The sequence below is a fragment of the Limanda limanda genome, chromosome 16 (genome assembly GCF_963576545.1).
Source record: "Limanda limanda chromosome 16, fLimLim1.1, whole genome shotgun sequence".
NCBI lineage: Eukaryota > Metazoa > Chordata > Actinopteri > Pleuronectiformes > Pleuronectidae > Limanda > Limanda limanda.
In genome coordinates this window covers 19,339,379-19,357,247 of record NC_083651.1, presented here as the reverse complement: position 1 = coordinate 19,357,247, position 17,869 = coordinate 19,339,379, and the positions used below count along the sequence as shown (strand labels likewise).

General features: G+C 41.4%; 1 protein-coding gene across 1 annotated transcript in view; it reads left to right on the top strand.

Moving 5' to 3' along the window:
• LOC133021700 (neuroligin-4, X-linked-like) overlaps positions 1 to 14,488 on the top strand; it is a 15,908-nt gene extending 1,420 nt beyond the window's left edge. The window contains exons 2-8 of the mRNA XM_061088660.1: positions 253 to 405; positions 3,865 to 4,050; positions 4,537 to 4,987; positions 6,023 to 6,236; positions 6,995 to 7,119; positions 12,152 to 12,761; positions 14,081 to 14,488. Of these exons, the coding sequence (XP_060944643.1) occupies positions 253 to 405; positions 3,865 to 4,050; positions 4,537 to 4,987; positions 6,023 to 6,236; positions 6,995 to 7,119; positions 12,152 to 12,761; positions 14,081 to 14,488 (2,147 nt within the window). The remainder of the gene's footprint in view (positions 1 to 252; positions 406 to 3,864; positions 4,051 to 4,536; positions 4,988 to 6,022; positions 6,237 to 6,994; positions 7,120 to 12,151; positions 12,762 to 14,080) is intronic.
• The last annotated feature ends 3,381 nt before the right edge of the window (positions 14,489 to 17,869 follow it).

Here is a 17,869-nt window from a genome sequence, read left to right as displayed (position 1 = left end):
TCCTCGCCATGTGCAGCCATACAAGTAAACACACCAACCCACAATGGAAGCGGGTGAGGCAGTGATTAATTCTGCCTCTGCTTGTATAAGCCCACATCATGGGAAGGAAAGGTCGAGATATATATAAATGGACATGTGGGCACACACATGAAGTCGACATTTTATTTTTATTCAAACAGCAGGTGCAATGGAGGGATAAGGAGGTGGTCAGTCATCCTCCATCTTCTCTCTCTCTCTCTCTTTCTTTCCCAGACATCCACGAGGAGGGAGGTCAGCGTCCTGTAATGGTCTATGTCCACGGTGGCTCGTACACAGAGGGCACTGGTAACATGATGGATGGCAGCGTGCTGGCAAGCTACGGCAACGTCATTGTTATTACAATCAACTACCGCCTGGGAGTACTGGGTAAAATTATATATCTTTCTTATCTCATTTATCGTGTGCACAGTCTGCTCATGCGAATGTTGCTGTGAGTGTATATAGTTCAAATCTGTCACTGGTAAAAACATCTCTATTGTACAATTTATTCATCTTTCTCATTAATTTCAAATCAATTCTATTGTGGCTGTGATATTGACACGGAACAATCAAATAATATAGTCATAAACACAGGTTTTTGTAGTGTCGGATGGACTTCAGGGGACGGCTCCACACATAGAAAACTATAGTCAGCAATCTATCAATCCAGGGTTTAAACGGCTGTAGTGGTGCTTCAGCAGCACGCTCCACCTTTGAGCAAGAACAACAGAAGTGCAATTACTGACAAGGTTCTCTGGGTAACCTGATAACATCTCTGTGATATCAAATGCCTGCTGTATAGTCATTTTCTTAGGGGAGGTAAAGGGGCTAGAAGGAATGCATTGCATGCATATCACATGCAAATGAATGGCTAATAAGACAATGGCAGCAATTATCGTAATATAATGTTCATCAATAACAATAAAATGGTTCAATATATATTGATATAATGCTTATGCATTGTATAAGCAGAGTGAGGAGGTAACTCAATACTGATCGAACACAGATGTGTAAAATGTTTAGCTGTTAATCAAGTGTTAATCATTCTCTGATCATAAAGAAGAGTTTAAAACCTCAACCTTCACTCAGGTAAACTATAATAATGTGACTTTTATCATATTAATTTACTGTAATTTACCATATGAACATTTTCATCTTTTTATTATTTTAGGACATATTGTACTGCCCTAGAGGATTAATTTATGAATGAACAGCTCTTAGACAAACTCAAATTTAAGTAATGTTCACATTCACAGGCAACAGCTAAAATTACATTATCACAAAATGAAAAAGTCACATTCAAAGTTGTTTTAATTCTGTGCTATTTCCCTGTCTCATTTTTCTTGGATGACATGCTTTTATCAGTAAAGAGCATTGACGCAATGTGAACATTTTAAAAGCAATTTCTTTCAAAATGTTACACCCCAGTGTTCCTCACCTCCAATTTATAGTTAATTATGGTGAAGGTATTTTTTCCCTCATTGCCTCATTTCTTTGGTGTATGACCATTTTCTATACATAAAATGAGATATTGTTTATTTTTTTTGAATAACCATCTGGACTGTTTAATCCTTCAACGAGCTATAAAATGGAAAAATCATTAGAGAGTTGTTTTTTTACCCAGAGTGCCCTTAATTTATCTATTTTTTTATTTGTTTGAGTGGAAATATGTTTGAAATGGGTGTCCCTAGAGGAAATAAACCCCCTGAAGCCATTTATATCCACTACTAGCTTCAGCTCTAATCTGTTTCCCTGTGGTTTTCTAATTTTAGACAGTTATGTGAAGCACGCAGCCCAAATGAATGAAATATCTTAGAATACGAGCATTTGAAGCTTTTTGCTGAAATAATAAGTATTTTGAACTGAGCCTGGGCGGGGGCACAGGAGGGCTAATGAAGGCATCTGGGATTGTTCTACAGTGCAGGCATGTGCACTGAGTAGTGTCACAGCCTTTATATTGATTATATTGATATATTGACAGTAAGTCAGAGATATAAGATGAGTATCATTCCACTGGCCATCATGTCCTCACTATAATTGATTGGTGCCCACTATTCATTAGCAATATTCCATCATTAAAAAGCCAAGATCATTTGTTCTACTCCATAATATGCATTGGTGTCGTAGTGGTGGGTGAGTGTTATTTTGTGGATTTTAAATGTTTTTTTTGTACAGAATATTTTGACTTATTTTAATAGATGCAAAAGTAAAGGCAGAATTCTCAGGGCGTTTGGCTTCTCTTCCTCCTTAAATAATTCAGTTCTCCTATTTCCCCGCCCTATCTTTTTATGCAGTTTTAGCACATTTTATAGTTCATGTGTACATGCAAAGCATGATAATACAGTATGTGCCATATTTCTCTTCCAGGAAGAAAGCCACCTATGGTTCTCCTTAGAGATTTGGTTTGAAAACAAACTGGAGCAGGAGTTGAAAACATGTTAAAAGGTTTAAAGATTCAACAAACAAAAATTATTGATTTCAGTTTAAGAGATCCATGCTGTCTTTTCCATTATGTAGAGGCTTTCAATGCTTTCATTAGATATTGATTTTAAAAGATGGCATAAATCTGCAACTGCTTTGAGGGGGAAACTAAATTCTGTCTAGTTTTGACTGTTGGATAAAAAAAAAGTAATCACCACGGTGAACCAAACAAATCCTACATGCTCCATTTTGTCTCCATCCTCGTTTTTTTCTCCATCTTCAATATGATCTTCATTGTCATCCTCACCATGATCCACCATCCATCCTTACAAATCGCTGTCTTCATCTCCTCCCTTGTCATCATAAGCGTGAATGAGGTGAGCCCATACATGCAACACATTGTATAATCATGCACACTCCTATGTTTTGCTAATCTCTTTGTTATCAGCTCGAATTGGAGCATGTTCCTGCAGAAATGTAAAGAACGACTGACCTAAATCTCACTACAGTATGCAGGCACACGTCTCGCAGTTTATTTGAAGGCGGGCTGAAACTGTTATTACAATCCAATTAACATAATATCCATATAATATTCTTTTTGTATGACAGGGATTTCTGACAAAATGCACATAAGTGATGAAATGTATTATTTTAACAGGGTTGCCTTGCCTGCTCATTATACTCTTGTGTGTTTAGGGCCAGCTTGAGGTTCAAAGAAACGAGTTTTCTGCAGTAATGAGATATACTGCAGTGGAGTGAGCCATTAGGATCCTTTGTGTTTACTTAATAAAGTCAGCAGTAAAGGGAATAAGGGATGGCTGCCTTTGCAACCGCGTATTTGTGTATGTTGGGTCTCTGCGTGTGTGAGCTGATATTGCTCTGCATGCATATGAATGTCCCCTGTTGGTTTGATTCAAGTTCCAAGGGACTGTAGGGGAGGTACATATTTCTTTATTCATTTGCTCTTTAAATATATGATGATAGAGACTCGTGCATAATTGATCTCAACAGTGGGGATGCCATGATACCATGTCCAACCTATCAATTTATCATAACGTGTACGATGTTGATACTCATCCTTAAAAATGTGTAGGTTGACTCATTATTTAACAAAGAGTTTATAATGTATTATTTATTATTATTATTATTATTATTATTATTATTATTATTATTATTATAAACAGGTTTGCAAAGTGCAGAAACTGAGGGTCAGTGCAGCACAATAACAAACCTTAACAAGTTGATGCAAGAGAAAATCGAATAATTAAAGCAGTAAGAAAAACAAATTCGACAGTTCAAAGCAAATATCAGTAAAAACATAAAATAAAACAATAAAACAAGCAAATGTCTAGTTAAGAATGAAGTGGTATGAGTTCAAGATGAGGTGGTATATGTTCTACCATCCCTCTTTCTTTCTGCCTGTAGGGTTTCTCAGTACCGGTGACCAGGCAGCAAAAGGGAACTACGGCCTGCTGGATCAGATCCAGGCTCTGCGCTGGGTGAAGGAGAACATCGCAGCCTTCGGAGGAGACCCAGGCCGGGTGACTGTGTTCGGATCCGGGGCCGGAGCCTCCTGTGTCAGCCTCCTCACCTTGTCTCATTACTCTGAAGGTAAGGGGAGACAGAAACATTGCTCACCTTCCTCCGACTGCATGTGACACAGGTGTGATCGTTGGTGCTGTGAAAGCTTTGACATTTTGGGTTAGGAAACTTGTCAAGGTGGCCAGTGGACCAATACATCATTTACTGGTATAAATTCCTGAATAAGCCTTTGAATCCTCTGAATTATACGGTAGAGCTTTCCAATGACTCACATAGCTCAGAGCTGTATTATTTTAATCTTTTAACCCTCACCTACTTGAACCTGCTGCTCTAACAACGACCTGTCGTTCTCCTGAATAATGCATGTCCATTCAATGTTCTTTATGTGATTGTTTGTCCTGCATCTGTTTAGAAATGTAGTGTGTAACCCCTTCAAGTGTGCAAATACGCCTTGTGCGCTCATGCATACGCATCCATAAATGTATAGATGTGTGTGCGTCTGTGCTTTTATTCACCCGTTTGTGTTCATGTTTGTGTGCTCATGTGTTATCTTAGACCTGTTCCATAGAGCCATCATCCAGAGTGGCAGCGCTCTAGCCAGTTGGGCTGTCAACTACCAGCCAAGCAAGTACGCCCGGCAGCTTGGCGAGCGAGTGGGCTGCGGCATCGACGACAGCACCCAACTGGTCGCCTGCCTTCAGGGCCGGAGCTACCGGGAACTGGTGGAGCAGAGTATATCGCCGGCCAAATATCACACGGCTTTTGCCCCGGTGATTGACGGTGATGTCATACCGGATGACCCCCAGATTCTGATGGAGCAGGGAGAATTTCTTAACTACGACGTGATGTTGGGGGTTAATCAGGGCGAGGGTGTGAAGTTTGTGGAGGGCATCGTGGACTCAGAGGACGGCGTCACTGCTGAGGACTTTGACTTTGCTGTATCAGACTTTGTGGATAGTTTATATGGATACCCAGAAGGCCGAGACACACTGAGAGAGAGCATAAGGTGAGTGAGTTCATGTCTGAATATATATGTACAAATTACAAGTGACTGTTTCTTGCCTGGGCACTTTGTTTTCCTGGAAGCCATGCATCTGGCGGAGAACTGGGGAATAATTACTTAAACTAAATCCAGGTTGTTGGTTTTGGATTTTTTTTTAAGCCTTTTTAACACCTAAAAGTCTGGAACAAGGTCTATGAGGTCTGAACCAAGGTCCAAGTCTTTGTTATATTGTTTACATTTGTTCTGGTTAGTTTTGGTTTCACATTTTTATTTAAGGAGCACACTGAAGACTTTTATATGACAGAATACGTCTTGTTGTCCTCACCTACCTGGGCTGCGTCAACCTATATACTTGACATCTATGGGTTGGTAGACAGGCGTGTGTCTGTTCCCAATAGGGCTATTGTGTAGACTAACTTTTTTGTATAAAGTGCATGGTAAAAGGAAAAAGACTGCAAGCAATCCTGTGAGCTGCTTCCACCTCTTTTTCTTCTTCTATCGTTTAAAGCTATCTCAACTTCCTGCAATTGGTCTGAAAGTCTCAACCACAAGAAAGTTTTTACACTGCAAAGGAACTGTACCATGGTTTGTTTGATCTAGAGCGACACCACCTCTTTTGGTTGGACAAACTTTTGTTCCGATGATCCGAAACACTTGCTATTCTGGTTCACACTAAACTGAAAAGTCAGAAGGTCTGGGCCAGACAAGGTAGGTGTGAAAGTGTCCTTAGAGGAGCTGGTAGGCAGATATCTTGAAACAGGCTACCTGTCCCCTCACTGCAGCTTTATACCTATGGTTCAGACAGAGCGGCATCGATCCCCCATTCTCACCATTGACACGGATGACTATGCATACATTTGCCTTTGGTAAATACAATAGTCTCCAAACGTCTGAGACTGTCACCTAAATGGGAATATAGTTTTGTATAATATACATATTCTGTAATACGAAATATTGATTAATAGAAAGACGTATTTGACCTTAATTATTCGGGTGACCAATTAGCTTATTGTCTGATTTTAAATGTTTTCATTGAAGGTTCATGTACACGGACTGGGCAGACCGCGACAACGCAGAGACCAGACGGAAGACTCTGGTGGCGCTCTTTACGGACCACCAGTGGGTGGCGCCAGCGATTGCCACAGCCGACCTTCACGCTCAGTATGGCTCGCCGACCTATTTCTACTCCTTCTACCACCACTGCCAGAGTGACGCCACCCCACCCTGGGCCGACTCCGCCCACGGTGACGAGGTAAGGATGTCACAGTGCGGTATGACTTTTAAGAAATAATATTATTGATTGCTACAGTTGAGGTAAAACAAGTGTGATTGTGACAGTAGATATTGAGGAAAGGAGTGAAGTTGTCAAACTTCACACAGTCAGCGCGTGGTTACAAGTCTAAATTGAATCAAGATGCAAATGATAGTGACTAATGTCTCAAAGACTTTTGAATTATTTATACAATGAATAGGAAGCTCTTGGTTTGGATACCCTTGAAGTGTTTCGCCATATTGATCTGTTCAAAGTGATTCATAAGTTGGATCAAGCAACTCACTACAGCATGAAATATCTGAGATATACTTTGCTGCCGGTCTGATTCGGCAGCCGGCTTATTTACTTGTGTATTTACTGCTCAGATGAATAAGATGTTACTATGGTAATATTCTCTTTTGTATTTATTAAGCCGTGAACTGTTTATTTCCATGTTTTCATATTTAGTTGCACACTTGATTATCTGATGTTCAACACTCTGAAACGTATCTGCGTGGGTGTATGTGTGTGCGTGTGTGTGTTTTGTGTGAGTGGGGATGTATTAGTGATGACTTGACAAGCTGAAGATCAGTCCAGTGACCCGAGTTTAAGTTCACTGCAGTTACATATGAAGTCTTTCTTCCCTGCGATGGGGCCAGAAGTTTCAACATGATTCAGTTGCTGTCAAGAGAATAGATGAAACGTGATTCCGACAGTAAGCTATTCTAACATGTATATGTGTGTGTGCATGTGTGTAGGTGCCCTATGTGTTCGGCGTGCCCATGGTGGGACCCACTGATCTGTTCAACTGTAACTTCTCCAAGAACGACGTGATGCTGAGCGCCGTGGTCATGACTTACTGGACCAACTTTGCCAAGACTGGGTGAGCTATAAAATGTTTCCTACTGTGGAATATTGATTATCTTTTGCCCGGCGATAGAAATTAGGGCAAAACGACACAAAGCAAGACTGGTACTCAGTAGAGAGGACACCTCCACCAACAGGCCGCTATGAAACGACATACAAATCTGTTAGATCCAGATTGTTATTTTGATTGGCACCAGATTTCACACACCCATACACGTAAGTCCCCTTGAATATCTCTGCTAGTTTCTCGTGAAAAATCTGACCAAAAAAAAATCTTGCACTGTTATAGAAAGTGTTCCTTGTCCCGATCCTTTGTGTGGATCTAATGCAAAATGTAATGTCCTCTATCTTGGCCCATGTCCCATTTTTTTGTTAAGTTTCGTGTAAAGTATGTTCCGTAGGTTTTGCGTAATCCTGCTGATAAACAAACGGACAAACAAATCAATAAATTAGAACAACACTCAGTAAATGCAGTCTATATGTCCGCCGAGGTCCAACAGTAAGTCCCCTTCATTTCAAGTCCAGCTGCACCAAATTACACATGCCCTTAGATATCAGTTCCCTTAATATGCCTGACTTTTTAAAATAAAGAACCATGAATCATTCACTGGGAAAACTTTGAAATGTTGCCCTCTTACAAGGAAAAAATTAAATCCTGGTGACTTGTGACCCGCTTCTTATCCAATGTCAGCTGGGATTGGCTCCACCCCTCCGTGACTCTCAAATGATAAGCGGTATAGATAATTCATGAATGGATGGATGGATGGATGGATAATCGCCACTCTCATATAGACAATGTCTCATAATTGTGAATGAGAGCCAGGAAATTTAATCACATTAAAATATGCAAACAAAATTGAAAAAGCATCGCTGTCGATGATAAATCTGTCCTTTTTCATGCCTTTCTCTTTTACTCTGTGAAGAGACAAGGTTTTGGCAACAGGGAGTGGTGTTGCTGTAAGCAAACAGCTCACTCCTGATTTTACAGGAACAAATCTCCTCCAAGCTAGAAATGAGACAGCCAAGATTCTACATGGTGTCATCAAGAAAAACAGCACAACGCCTCTCCACTTTGCTTCAACTTTTCCTTATGTTTAATTTGCTGTACCAGTAGATTGTAAACATGTGTATAGTGTAGTTATCTGACAGGGTTTAAACACAGAGAGCCGACAATCAAAGATGCAGAGGAGAAGGGAGAAGATAACAGGGTTTGATTACTGTAGCATTAAGCAAAATTATGTCCTGCAAATGATGTTTGTATGCAGCTAATTTGCATGAGTTAAATATAATTTAGGGAAGAAAATGCAAATGTGTGCAGCAGAGCTAGATTAGATCCAGCATCTCTGTCAAGTTATTCTGTCAGGATAAGCAACATTTTAAGACCATAAAAACTTCTCCGGCAAAATAACAAGCTCATAGCTGAAGGATGTGTTATTATAACGTCTTTCCCTTCAAAAGGTGTCTGACAAGAAGACAGCGCGACTTTAGATACAATCATGAAAGCAGCACTGCAGACTAATTTTGGCAGGAGGGAGCCCATGGGTTTTCCGTCATGGGGAAATATTGACGAGGCCTCTCTTCTTTGGACTTTGGCTGAGAGAGCTAAAGAATCCCCACTCTTGAAAGAGTCCTTGAGGAAAGCCAAGGTAGAGTCCTTAAAGAAAAACGAGAGGCTGGCCTCAGTTTGATAAATCTTCTCTTTTCCTCTCTTTGTCTTCCTCACTCACTTGTTTATGGGCAAAAAAACGATGCAACGAAGACAGAGCTTTTTTTCCCTTGATTCTAATTCATTAAATTGAAAGTGAAACGATCTGCCAGTGGCTAAAAGAAATGCAGTTGTTAAAGAGAGAATTCCACATTAAAACTTTTAAAAACCTGACAATCCGCACTGATAAGAGCACCTTTTATCTCTCCGCTCTGACATGATATACACAAGTTAAAAGTAATTGTTGAGGATGGACCTTCTTTCTGCAGTGCTCCCAGTGAATAATTACCAGTAATTAATCCATTCGAGACTCGCTCCACCGAGAGATCTTTAGATTTACAGAGGCATCTGCAGTCTAGACCTTGATCTAAATCACAGCAGAACCTTGCTATCTCACAACATGCAGTACAGAATCAGGACAGTGCTCACACATATTTTGACTTTCATTAACACGGGCGCATTAAGTCAAGTAGTTCAAGTTAGCAGCCTCCAGCTTATAGCCCTTTATTGTGATCACCACTGCAGCAGGCTGCAAAGCAAAAGGAGGGATGTCAAGATTCCTGTGTGCTCTCCAAGTTAATGATGCTAACGAAATCATAGGATTTTCAGTCGATGTTTACCTCGCCCTCCCTCTCTCTCCAACATAAACGCACTGACCATCTGTCACTGTCACAGTCAGACTGAGCATCAGCAGCGATGGGACATATCCTACCTGCTAGGGTTCGCAGGCGGTCGGTTGCCATCCATAAATATTTAACTGTCTTCAGCAGGAAGGCAGGATTTAGCATAAACTTGCTGTGCACATTTTGGCAAAAAGCATTTTTCTACTGAGAGTTTGTCATCCCCCACACCCCCACCCAAGACCGATCATTTCTCAATGTCAATCATGTGGGGATACTCTCCAAGTAATATTCACCTGAAGTTTGGTAGATTCCATCCATGTGTTGTTGAGTAAAGGCTTTGGCTAAGACTAAGGGCCCTGTGGAGGCACTGTTCCCTCATGTGTACTTTCAAAGCCCCAGCATGGGCGTATGAATCCATGCAGATGTGTGCGGGTAGGTCTTCACGCTGGCTGCCTTTTTGCGCCCCGCTCATAAGGTGATTGACAAGAGAGCACATTGTCTGTAACTGGCAAGTCTGTGAAGACATGCTGCTGTCTCATTTATGGCATCTGAGCTGCTGACACGAGTAAGTCGGCAAATCGACAAATAGATGTGTCAGGGAGGGGATTTCTGAGGATATGTTCACTGTACACACACACACACACACACACACACACACACACACACACACACACACACTTAAACTTTTACGTTCGCTAGAGGGGAAAACATCCAAACACTATACAAACAGCAGGAGCTTGAACTGTGCATTAACTGAAATGTGAGGCATATGGACTAAAATCAATGATCTAGAACCAGACCACCTTTGAGCTATGTGCACAGAAATATAAAACTTGTTTTCGTTTGAAAAGTATTTTTTTGCCACTGGTTTGTCTGTGTGTTACTTGGATATTGATTCGAGAGATGTGAGCCAGGTTGGGTGAAACTGGCCAGCGAGAGAGAAACTCAGCCTCTTCAGGGGAGGGAAGCCAACAGGAAAAAGTCCTCCGCAGCTCCCTGACATTTGAAAAGCTGAAAATTGTGAAATACTGGTATTGGTGCTTTCAATGAATATGTGGAATCCACACGGTAGATACAGCATGTGGGTGTATTCTCTGCTGCATTTCAATTTTGAGACTTATTTTAGGCCTCTGTTGAGGGAGGCTGTAGTCATTAGCAGCTATTTCACCGTGATGACTTTGCTTTCATACAGTCAAAATGCTCAGAGCTGTCCCTCTGTTGCTGCGCTAATCTATCTATCTGTTTTCCTTTTTATTTCTGAATTGCTTAGTTAATGTTTTCAGCCAGGAGGCGATTTAGATCCCATCGTCTTTAAACTAAAATGACCAAAAATCCATCCCCCTTGACAACCTGTCAATTGCGCCATCCCCTCTCAACCACCCCCCCATCCCCCATGAGAGAGAAGGTGCTGCGTGTGCAGAATTTGTATGTGCAGGTGCATATCTACCTCAACTAAGGAGAGAAGGTTTTCGTCTGCTTTTTCTTGGTTTTAGTTATTTAGCAGGATTAGGCAAAACCTACTCAGCCAAATCAAGTTTAGCAGAGGGGTGGGGAATAATTTTTATTTTTCATTTTTTTTACAGAAAGGACCCATTCAATCCGAGATACCAGGAAAAGCAATCGATAGTCTCACATAGAACCAAGCCTCATGCTAGTTTGATGCCACAGCCGGTTTTGTAGCGTAGCTGACATCATGTCGCTTCACGTTGTCGCAAGCATCACCTGATGTCACATGACCACTGACACATGACCTGATTGGTCATAGGTTTGGTTTGATGTGAGACTATCGATTGCTCTACCTCGTATCCAGGATGTTTAATCAGAGTTTTTGAAACTGAATTTTGGCATCTTAATTTTTATAACTGAATTTTAGCAGTTGAATACTAAAATTTAGTGGCAAATGTACAAATGCATAATTTTAACATAAAAAAAAACCTTTAAAATTTCTAGCTCTGGTGAGACTTCCATACTCGCTGGACAGCCACTGAAAAAGAAGAAGAAGAAGACATAGTAGATGGCATTTATACACCTGGACGTTGGTTTCTACCCGCTAATAAACTGAACTAAAAAGAGGAATACATTTAGAGGACCAATATTTATGAGTACAATTTGGAGCAGAGCCTAATAAAAATGTTGATCTAGTAAATTTAAATATGGCCTCATAAGGGGACTGTTGGGCCTTGGTGGAGGTATGCACTCTGCTAAGTGCATTTCTAGCTAATGTTGCATATTAAACAGATCCAAAGTAAATTTTGAAAAAGGTTGAATCCTAATGGGATCAAAAAAGAAAGCAACAACAGCAGTCTTTGCCTTTCTCTCTCCCTCTTCCCCATACAAACACATTGACCTTCTGTCACAGTCAGATCGACCATCAGCGGCACCAGGAGAAGTCCTACCCTTGTCGGTTTGCCGGTGGTCATCGTTAAAAGTTTTGCCATCTTCAGCAGGCAGGCAGGATAGAGCATAAACTTAGTAGATACGGGTTTTTCTAGGCAAGTTCACACAACAAGCATATTTCTACTGAGAGGTTGTCTACCCCAGACCCCCACCACAACAACTCGAGCTGCACGCCCGAGTAATGTTCCAGCAAGTTTAGTAAAAATCTTTCCATGTAATGTTTACTTGTTGAGTTGAGGGGGGGTTGACCATCCCCCAATGAACACATCTCCTACTCTTTACATATGAATAAATCAGTCATTGTTTTTCACTTTTTTTCCCAGTGATCCCAACCAGCCAGTTCCTCAAGACACCAAGTTTATCCACACGAAACCGAACCGCTTTGAGGAAGTGGCGTGGTCTAAGTACACCCCGAAGGAGCAGCTGTATCTCCACATCGGCCTCAAACCCCGGGTCAGAGATCACTACCGCGCCACCAAAATCTCCTTCTGGCTCCAGCTGGTGCCTCATTTGCATCATGTCAACGAGCTCCTCCAGTCGGTGTCCTCCTTCACGCATAGTCCCTCTCCGCAGGACGACACCCCGTACTCTTACACCAAGCGGCTGGCCAAAGGTTGGCCTCCAAGCAGCACCCGTCACCCCGGCTCGCAGGGCGGCACCCCCCAGCCTCCAGAGGCGGCTGTTGGCCAAGGCGCAGAAGAAAACGGAGTCCGCATCCCTAATGAGGACTACTCCACTGAACTCTCTGTGACCATTGCTGTCGGAGCCTCCCTGTTGTTTCTCAACATCCTTGCGTTCGCTGCGCTGCTGTACAAGAAGGACAAGAGACGTCTGGAGCATCGTAGACCCCGCCCACTTCCTCCCCCGAGACGAGACATCACACCTGCAGATGTCGCCGCCCACCTACAGGGGGAAGGACTGATGTCATTACAGGTGAGTCGATGAATTATTCCGTTTTTATTTGCACATGTCTCCCTTCGTGCTGCCCATATATGCAATGTATGCATGTGTTTGTAAATGACAATAAACTGTACTGTAAAGCGGGTTGAGACCATTTACCATTTGTTTGCATTGCCTGTGTGTTTTCACAGCTACACAATGACTACTTTATTTAGCTCGCATTGATTTAAGTTGTGCTCAGTGCTCAGAGTTGCACACGTTATTTTAGGTTTAAGTAACATTAAGCCAGATGAGGTCATGTGCGACTCTCTGAATGAAATCCTCTCTTGCAAGTGGAGCAGCTGGCGGTGGAGCTGCCAGTAGAGCACTGCTGTGAAACACAGCCTGCGATCAGCAGACACTCTCAGTGTGAGAATGTGTGTGTGTATCTGTGAGTGTGTTGTGATGCATTTGTGAGCTCTGTCCAGTTACCTGATTTTTATTTTTATTTTGTTTGCCTCCCAGTTCATCCAGTCACTGCCTGGCCCTTTTGGAGTCGTTAGTTGCTTTAGAATCTCAGATAACTGTTAATGAGGTATTTTAATATAGCTCAGCATTGCAGCTTATTTTGTATTTTTTATTTAGTTTGTAAACAGTTAAAGTAATTTATACTCATGTGGTGTTTTATCACTACAGACATTTGTGTTATTTATCTTTTATAGATGAGTCTGACTAATAAAAACACACTAGCCATGCAGAGGATCAGTCAGACTCATTCAGCATGGGTTCAGACAATGATGAAAAATATCAGAAGAGATTTTAATTGAATTTTAAATTAAATTTAAAATTTTGGTTTGCGACTGACTAGTTTCAGGCTGGAACAAATAAGCGTTGCATGGAAAGTGTTGATTTACAAAAACATGTTTTTATTGCAATGAACATAATTTGATAAATTTGTATTTATATGCAAATATTAACCACATATCGTGATATTACTTCAACCACATCCCCCAGCCAAAATAATATGGGATTTAATTGAATTGGTAATTTAGGCAAGGTTTTGTCGTGGGTTTTCAATCCTGGTTTGGCTGGGGTGGAGTTCGGATGGTCTCAGCCTCAAGCTTCTCAGTGGTGGGAAAACATCAAAGAAGATCTGAAAGCATCATCTTGAGCTTCAGGAAATTTCAATGGGAATTTTAAACTTCTTTCTAAATTTTCTAAATTGCTAGCGTCACACATCATTAATTAATGAATCACGAAAATAAGTGGAACATTAATCTGTAATGAAATTAATCCATACTTGTAGGCTGAGATTTGATGTTTCTGTTTTCCTTACTGCCATCTTGACACCTCTGCATAATTCTTATCTGTAGGTGAAGCAGCTTGAGTGTGATGCAGCATCAGCCGACGAGAGGAACAACACTCACCACCATCACACTCTGGACACGCTGGACGCTCTGGACGGCATGGACACCCAGGACATCTACAGCACCCTGGACACCGTGCGCCTCACCTGCCCCCCTGATTACACCCTCACCCTGCGCCGTTCACCTGATGACGTCCCCCTCATGACCTCTCTGACCCCAGGGTCGCTGCCGGTGACCCCTGGGTCACACCCTGTTACCCCGGGGACGCCGATGACCCCGATGACGCCTGCATCAGTGGTGGGGATGAGAATGGGGCATCCTCACCAGGGATACACACACCACAGCCCGTATAGTAATCAACACTTGCCACATACACACATCTCCGCGCACACACACTCCACTACACGTGTATAACCGCAGCAAAATACTTGCACACACTGGGACATCATTACAACAAACACACATATAAATTTCACACACACACACGCACACAAGCACACACGCACATACACACACACACAAACATACGTGAAACAAAAGACTTAAATACCTCTACTAATTACCCTGCAGGATTGTTACAGATGGAGAGACTGAAAGGCATTTTCAGTAACAGGATGAAGAGACAGACAGCTGTGTGTTGCATGTGGAACTGAAGACAGACTGACTCCCAGGAGATGCAGTTCTATGCATCATTCGCTCATAACCTGGAATTTGACGAGCCAAGACATCCATCAACTGTCTCAAAAGCCACTTTGGATATTAAATCTTCTGCTTTTTTTTCTCCAGCTGAGGAGGAAGAAGAGCGCTGTGGACAAAAAAAGGGGTCAGTAATTGATCGGTTTACATCCCCTACTGTACTCACGCTGCACAGCAAAGCAGCAGCCGGCAACTGAGCAGAGCAGATGCAGACCTGAGCTGTTAGGGATACCACACACAGACTGCTGAAGCCAACTTGAACAACCTGTGAAATGTGAATGTAGCATTTTTTTTTTTCAAGGAACGATCAAAGGCGCTATTTGCCAAGGATCAAACTAAGTTGAGAAGAAAATATAACAAGTGTCAGCGAGAGATGGATGTAAAAACAGACAGGGAGGAAGGAGAGGGTTAAAGAAAAAAAGAAGAGCATTACTTGAAGGAAAAGTAGGCAGTTTGTGGGAAAGAGATTAAGATTTAACTGAGAGGGATTTACCAGCTGTGAGAGCGAGGGAGACAAAGTGAGACGGAGTGACCTGGAAAACACAGAAAATGAAAACGTGTACCAAGGAAAATTAGCTTCAGCAGAACAAAGGGCCTCTGAAGCGTCGCCAGACTTACTGAAGAATCACTCTAACCAGCTAAGTGTTCAACTCTTGTAAATAGAATGGAAAGATACAGATGATATATTATGATTTATAGCATTTACCTGCTCTTGCATTAAAAACATGACTTATTTAACCACATTATTGCTTTCATTTCAGATATTACTATATTATTGTATAGATGTCCTAAAGCAAGGCTGGTTGTCCTTCTATCTCACCCATTGTAGTATGTACACAGTACCTTTATTTAAAGGCTATAGTTGCTATGCACAGTCATTTTAGTAATTATTAACTATCTTAGCATCTAGATACTTTTTTTGCAGTTGAAGGGTCGGACATTCTTCGCTCCATCCTGTCTATTTGTTTGACCATCGGACGAGAAGCTTGTACTGTGTAGATAATGCAATATTGGTTTGATGATTGAGCACCAGCCAAAAACCATGACCTTTAACCCTTTGTACCTAAACCCTCCTTGTCCCTTCCTCATGTTCCTGGATTTTTAATTAAAAGCCTTACCTTTAATACCCTGTCGACCCAAATATAATTAACGTTTCTGTAGACAGACAGGTGGTGATGATTCAGGGGGTCCCGAGTCGCAGCGTGTCCCAAAACAGTTACCAGTACTCTTTTGCATTTTTCAGACTTTAACAGCTTTACCAGAGTTGCTGGTTTTTCTAAACAAGCCCCTGTTTGAACCACCGAGTTTTGGCTGAAACCTCGTCCCTCCTAAAGCTGCCGTCCGAAGGAAATTGGCCATGTTGTTTTGTAATCTATAATGTCATGTCCTCAGCAGCTCCCATGGTCTACAGGATAAATGTGGATCTGTCACTCACACGGTTTAGTTTACGACCTGCCCCCATGTTGTCAATCGTCTGGAGCCAGATTTGATGATTGAGGTGGAGCCTGGGTGGAGCTGAGGAGGGACGCTCTGTCTGAGATTGTGAGAGATTTGACATCGAAGGCAAACACGCCTCTAAACATGCAGCTTTTTGAGTCGTAATATCTTTTAAATGGAGCATTAATCTTTTCAATTCTCAACCAAAATACCAAACCAATAGCTTATTGAAATGCTCTTTTTCAGAAATATGTTAAAGTCGAAGGATAGCTTGAGGGCTACGTTGGTTACTGCTCTGTTTGAACATAAGGACAAATACAGCTGTTATTAAATAAGTTCCAAACAACTGATAAGTCGGAGGGATATGGTGCCATCTTACCAGCCACTAAAAATGACAAATAGCCAAGCTTTGTCTATGTGGTTGCTGCTGGGAAGCTAAAATAATCTTGTATCAACCAACCCGACCCAAACTCCTATGTCATCCTAACCAGTAAGGCCCTAACACATATATTATAACTTTCCTGTATTATTCCCTTTTTTTTCTTCCTTTCCTTGCCCCTAAACTTTCCTTTGTCCCATCCAAACCCGTCCTTCCCCCTGTCCCAGCCTCACCTGTGCGACCACATGCCGCTTTGTCACAGTGAGGCCTATTTAACCTCCTCTCATCCTAAGTAACTTCCACATGAAAGATTTTTAGTTAACTGTCAACAAAATGCGCGAAAATTGAAAGCTGAACATTTTGTGGATGGCAAGCAAAGAAGTTTTAGAAAAATAATATAAAAGTAACATTTAATGGATGTTTGATTGTTTTAATATTTTTTTTTTCATATGGGTTTATTGACTCAGCGGATGGCTGGATTGTGTCAAGCATAAAACATTTCTGCTGCATTTTTGAAAAATAAAAATATCAGTATTTTACAATTTATGAGCATTTTAAATGTCTGTTATGTCTTAATTCTGATAATTAGTCAGATTTCTTGTGGTAATTTGACTTTTTTGAATCACGAGGTACTTTTATGAAAAATCACTGTAATTTACAGCACTGCAGAATTTACATTGAAACTCGAGGGAATAGTTTGACATGCTGGAAATACACATATCTGCTTTCTAGGAGAGATATAGATGAGCTTTTACCACTGTCACGTTTAAATATGAAGCTATAGCTAGCAGACAAGTGGAAACAACTTGGCTAAGTCAGTTCAAGGATAACAAAATGTACCTATACCAACCAATACCAGCACCGCTAGAGCTCAGTTCAGAGTTCCTGTACAGGTTGGTTCATGGTATAGGAAAGTTCGTGACTTTACAGCAGTTTGTCCTGGACTATTTTTCGGATGGAACACGAGTTGAGGAGGTCAATGCACCCAGTTTTTCTGAAGCCTAAAAAAGTGTGGCTGATGTCTGTAGCCTCAAATAAGACACTGAATCCTTTCGATTCTAATCCAAGAAGGCAAATAAACCAAGAAAAACTAATCCTTTAGGTTTTCATGAAACCCATGTAAAAATAATTTCGTATGGATTATCTTTTAGCTTTTTTTAGCTATACTGCATATGTTGGACAATTACTGAAGTCACAGCTGCAGCAAAATAGGGAGACATTACTGTAAATCGCCATGGACCAGCAGCCCCTGCCAGCTGGCGAAGGAGACCCTGTGAGATGTG